At 30.5% G+C, this 6,241-nt stretch overlaps 1 protein-coding gene across 1 annotated transcript; it reads right to left on the bottom strand.

Annotated features, from left to right (window-relative positions):
• Positions 1-4,788: 4,788 nt before the first annotated feature.
• LOC136080161 (uncharacterized) lies at positions 4,789-6,020 on the bottom strand. Its single transcript, XM_065796774.1, has 2 exons — positions 5,284-6,020; positions 4,789-5,182 (listed from the first exon to the last, which is right to left on the bottom strand). The coding sequence occupies exons 1-2, from the start codon at positions 6,018-6,020 to the stop codon at positions 4,789-4,791; spliced, it is 1,131 nt and encodes a 376-aa protein (XP_065652846.1).
• Positions 6,021-6,241: the final 221 nt, after the last annotated feature.

Genomic DNA, 6,241 nt, shown 5'->3' with positions numbered 1-6,241 from the left:
TAAGTGCCTCCAGATCGCTGTCGAAGCTTAGAAAAACCTTTTTCAAGTGGATCTGTTGAAAACCAACCAAATAAGACATACTTTGCTCCTTTACTCAACAAAGTTTCTACGAGATCAATAAAGCCATAACATGAATGCGCTATTGCATTGCTAGTACCTTGCATAAGCTGTTTTACACGCTTACCTATAGGTTTCATAAAATTTGACAGTTCAGCAATATCTCGTAGCAGTTGTAACTGTTGATCACCAACTGAGTGAATTTCTCCGCATAATTCATTTCTAAACCGAATGCCAGCACCAGGTGCTTTGACATTAACATAATTCGAAAAAAAATTATTTTTTCAATAAATACAGCAGTACCTTCAAAGGCTTTATTTTCAATCTCTGGATGGGTTCTTAATGCAGCTACTGTTTCTTTGCAAAAAACAGACAAACAAAACTTTACAGATTGTCTCACTATTGGTTTTGGATAAACCGATTTAGCTGTAAGTTTAGAGAGTTTAAAAAGACTATTGCACTCAGTTTTATATAAAGTTTCTAAATCACTCCACTTAGCCAAAGCCAGTTCTTTATTGCTCAAAAATTGAAGTTCGCCAGTCTTTTTTGTCAACCAATTGTTTCGTATAGATTTTAAGAGATGCACATAATCATACAATAAATATATACCTGATGTTGCTAACCATAATTTACTACCAACTGTTTTAAACATTCCAAAAAATCTTTGATTTACCAGGTTACCATCAGTAATTATTACCAGTGTCTTACTACTTTCAATATTATTTATCGTATCAACAATTTGTTGACATTGAGCAAACTGAAACTCAGAGGAAAGATTTGCAACAGGTTGAGCTCAACATATAAATTCTGGACCTCCAAAAAGACATTTTATCATAAATGATAAAATTGTTTTAGCTAACTTTTCAGGGTAGTTTACTGCTTGACCAAACAAAGCACCTCTTTGGTAAAGTGACATTGACCTCATCAATTAGTAGTATGGTAAGTTCTTTTCAAAGGATTTAAATTCAAACAAATACTATTTATGAAACTTAGGTCCTCCATTGAGCTTATTTTTGAAGTCAATCGTGTTAAAGTCCTTATACTTGGCAACTTGTAGTCAGTACACAAACAATCATATAAACTTTGTCGCATAGCAAAATATGCTCATATGCTCTTCATATAATATCTGAAGTATATAAAACTTCACCAACATTAACTTTTCTCATAGCATTAAGGTGTTCGAATAGAATATTTGACAGAAGCAAACTTTCTTTATTTTTTAAAAATATAACTGCTTCAAATAAAGCTGATTTTGTTTTTATTAACTTTAATTTGTTTACAGCTAAAGATGAAATATTACAAGTTCTGCCATTATGGTTAGCTACAAATGAATAATCATTGAAAATTACTAAAATAAATAATGGAACACCAAGTTTGTACATTTTTGATTGTATATGTAAACGTTTTTTATTAGGCTGGAAAACAATAACATCATTATTATCACTTAACAAAGATTGAATATCGTCAAATATAAGTTCATCCTCTTATAGAAAATCATTTAACTCATCTGGTAAAATGCTTCAAAACCGAATGAAATTACAGTTTTTCTAACTTTACTTGCTGGTGTGGCTAAACAACTAGGCAGAATATTTTTAAAAACAGATGGTGGGTTTTAAGGTCGTTGCTTCTCATATTTGCTTTCAAAAGGTGCTTCATTTAGCCAATGAAGTTGACATACTGCTGTATAGTCTTTAACAATAAGACCAGTTCTAGGGATAGCTTCACTACACCTTTTTTTCTCCTCTAGATTCTTCGGGAATTTATAAATTGATATTTTTGTTGTAGTTGAGTATTGATATTTTTGTTGTAGTCGTAATTGATATTGTAGTTGTATAAATTGATATTTTTGTTGTTTTTGACATTGTTCGACTTGCAAAGAGTTACACAGCATTTTAAAGGCATTTTACTTATTACAAAAATTTATCGTTAGTTTGACAATATTATTACCTTACAATGTTAACCCCTTGAACCTTACAACATTATCGTCTTGAAGTTGCGCTATCTAATTTATAAACCAATCAAATTTTAAAGATTTATTAAAAAAGCGTGCACACAAACTTTCGTCTAATGTTAAGAGATGAAAATGTAAACACAGTATTAGGAATTGACCTTCAGTTTAACAACTTTGTTGCGCGATGTCAAGGCCTGTTATTATAGAAGGCCGTGGTCACACATAATATAATATTCTGAATATAATAAACCAACATCTAAATTTCTATAAGTAAATTTGTTCTTTGATCATTGCCTTCAAATCTCATCTTATTTTCGTATCATAATCTATTATGGTATTATTTATATAACATATCACAACAATATTATTGAATTTGTGATGTTCAAATATCATATGAACATTCTCTAACATGTTCATATGATATTTGAATATAGTTCTTGAGTATATTATCTGCAAACAATTGACTGATGCAAGTTCAAATGTTGTCAAAAACCAAGCATGCATGCATGGGACACTGCAGTGTCCCACAAAGAAATGCTGGTTTGAAAGTCAAATTTTCTTTATTAAAAAAAAATATTGAAATAGGGGGAAGATAAGGAGGTTTCTGTAACTTTTTTTAGGTTCGAAAACTTTTAATTTTCTATATAATGAAGATCATAAAACTTAATGGACTTACGAAGTACATTGAGGAATAAAAACAAGATATTTACAGAAACTTTTCAGTTTTTAATCTGGAGTACCACAGTGTAATTGGGATTAAAGTCTCTGGGTCCAGTATTCAAAGTAATATGATCTAAAGTACCCAGCAAACATGTCAGCGTTGAATCAACGTTGAAAATCGGTCGCAGCGTAGAAAAAGCGTTGCAGTCACAAAAACAACGCGCTTTCAACATTGAATCAATGTTTGTTTTTGTATACTAAATCGCGGTAAATTTAAACGTTGAATAAGCGTTGAAACTGTCACGTAATTTAGCTTCTCAAAAAAAGACGTTTATTCAACGTGGAATCAACTTACGCAAAAAGCCACTTTAAAGACGATTCAAAATCTATGCTTTATCAACGTTAAAAATAAACCGCTTTTTAAACGTCACATTTTTAACGTTGAATAAGCGTATAAATATCAACTTATTTTATCTTCTCAAAAAATTGCGTTTATTCAACGTTGAATTAAAGTACGCAAATAATCACTGTAAAAACGTCGCAAAGTTGAAAGTTTATCAACGTTAAGGCGGCTTTCCACGGAGCGAATTAATTCGCGCGAAGCGAATATTTTCGCCAAGATTATTTCTGAGCATGCGCACAAAGATTTTTTTTTATCGTTGGACGAAAAATTTCTCTTCGCAAAATAGTTGGATCGACTTCTACTTTTTTTGTAGCGAATTTTTTCGCTTGAAGAAAGGGCCAATCAGAACCTTTGAAATAAGCAAATATTCACAGCCGGCATGTAAAAAAACAAACACAACAAAATTATAATGGCCGACAATAGTAACACGTTTATTGAGTGGTTTAAAGAAAGAAATGTTAACGTTGATTTATTGGAAACTTTATTAAATGCTTCTCAAAATGAAGTTGCAATCACGAATGACGAATTCCTTCAGAAAAAGTTAAAAAATCTGAAAGACACACTAAAAAAATGTTTAGATAAACGTAACCTTATGACTAGATCAGGAGCAGCAGCCTCAAACTTACCAAAATGTAAGTTTTTTGATCAAATGGCATTTTTACATGAAAAAAGTGCGAACAAACCAACGGATTCTAATGTAGATGTTGTTCCAGATTTTGCTTCACCCTCATTTCACTCACAGTGTAGTATTTTACCATTAAGTCCAAGTGTCAGTAGTTGTAGCAGTGAATTAATTATAACTAAAAATCGAAAAAGATTAGGCTGTACAAGACCATCCATTCCAAAAAAAGCACGGATCAAAAATCAAAATGATGAGTCATTGTTACAATTATCACAATCATTAGTAGAGTGTGACAAGATGATAAAAAAGTCAATGGAAGATGTCGAGGAAGATGAAACAACCCTATTTTGTCGAAGCCTTATTCCAATTATGAAAGAACTTCCAATAAAAGAAAACAGACGGGCCATGATAAAAATAAGAACACTTCTTTTCAACATGAAATATATATATTATACATATAAATATATACATATAAATATATATTATATATATATATATAAATATATATATATATATATATATATATATATATATATATATATATATAAATATATATATATATATATATATATATATATATATATATATATATATATATATATATTATATTATATTATAATTTACTCTAAAAGTCTTTTTATCATATCAGTTGTTAACATTACTAACTTTGTCTTAATAAAATATCAGAATATAAAGTATTGTAATGTTTTGACAAATAGTTGATAGCAACTACCCTTAAAATACATGGTTTACTATGGAGACTTTTTATCTTAAATTTATTTTTTTAAATCTACTTATGTATTTTATATTTGCTTTTCACCTAAATGTGAAAGTAGATTTTAAAAAAGATTTTTTTAAAATCTACTTTTATATATTTTATATTTGCTAATGCCTTATTTTTATCTGTGTTACAGATACAAATAAAATAAATTATACGTAATAACATTCAAATGAATTTCTAAATGTTTATCAAGAGTATTAACATATATATTTAAATCCTGAAACTTTATGGAAATTACAGAAATTCTGGAACGTTTTAGAACTTTTTAAAAAAAATAAGAATTGACGTGTTAACAGTTTTTTAAAGTGATTTCTTTATGATTTTCTATTTACTAAGTTTAATTGCCATTCGAGTTCACCTTCTGGTGAATTGAAGTATTCTTTAAAGTCATCTCTAACTTGCTTTGCATCTTTTGAGTAGTTTTTAGAACCCAATGACAGTGGTTGCAGTGCAGCAGAACATGAATTATCTTGCCTCCAAACACCTGGTCTAAACCCAGCAGGACCGTCGATATCAGTGTAATTTGTGGGGCAGTAGAGATAATTGTTTGCTGACCTTTTTTTCATTAGAAAGTTGTGTAAGGCTACAATCGCTTGTGTAATTAAAATTAATTTTTCGAGATTAACAATAATTGGTCTGCGAAATATTGGAGAACGTGATGTAGCAATACCAAATGTATTTTCTAAAACCCTTCTGGCTCTTGAAAGTCTGTAATTAAATATTTTTTGTTTTAAAAGAATGTTTTGCTTGGGATATGGTTTCATCATATGTCTTTTTAAACCAAAAGCATCGTCAAAACTAAAACGTACGGTAGTATTTTATCTGACTTACCAATTTTTTCTGGATCAGGAATACTCAATTTATTATTTTCAATTGCATAACCAAGACTGCAGTTATTAAAAACACTACCATCACTCTGTCTTCCAGAGTCACCAATGTCTACCATAGTAAATTCGTATTTATCATTACAAACAGCTAGAAGAACTATGCAATGCGTTTTCTTATAGTTAAAATACTCTGATCCGCTATAATGAAGAGCTTGCATAACAATGTGCTTGCCATCTATTGCACCTATAGCATGCGGAAAATTCCGCATATTTTCAAATTCTTTGGCAATTGTTTTCCATTCTTGTTTTTCTGATGGAACGTGTAGATAGTTTCTCTCTTTCAATGAACTCCAAATAGCAGCACACATTTCACTAATAATCCTACTGATAGTAGAAGCGCTGATTCTGTAACTTGCAGCAATAGTACACTGAGCATCACCTGTTACAAGGAATCTAAGTGTTACGGCCAACCTTTCACTAGGACTAACAGGGTCTCTCATGGTAGTTCTCTGTTTTACAATGACAGGTGCTACGAACGAAAGAAACTCTTCGTAAGTTGTTGGAGACATACGAAAATACTTAAAAAAATATTCCTGGTCGTGTAAACGTAAATTCTGTACTAACAAATGAAATTCTCCTTTCTGTAGGCGTTCGGCATAAACTTTCCTTACCCAAAATCGTTTTTTATTCTTTTCTTTTTCTCTTTTCATTTGCATCATATTTAAAATAATTAATTTTCTTCGAACTAACAACAATCTTCTTTTCATCAACATGTTTTCCAAAAAGCGCGCTAAAAGTTACGCTAAATTTACGTGGAAATTAAAATTCTGGTTCAGCGAAAAATTAGACACGAATTAATTCGCTTCGCGCGAATCAATTCGCTCCGTGGAAAGCCGCCTTTAGACATTAGCTGCTTATTCAACGTATTCAAGCTATTTAT

This window comes from Hydra vulgaris, chromosome 05 (genome assembly GCF_038396675.1).
Source record: "Hydra vulgaris chromosome 05, alternate assembly HydraT2T_AEP".
NCBI lineage: Eukaryota > Metazoa > Cnidaria > Hydrozoa > Anthoathecata > Hydridae > Hydra > Hydra vulgaris.
Note: the sequence above shows the minus strand (reverse complement) of the source record. Positions and strands in the feature narration are given on the sequence as shown.

Bases quoted from the DNA above. Each gene is read 5' to 3' on its own strand.
- LOC136080161 (XM_065796774.1), bottom strand. From the start codon at position 6,020: ATGATGCAAATGAAAAGAGAAAAAGAAAAGAATAAAAAACGATTTTGG. The intron at 5,183-5,283 runs GTACGTTTTAGT...ATTTAATTACAG, and splicing joins AAGTCAGATAAAATACTACC to ACTTTCAAGAGCCAGAAGGG.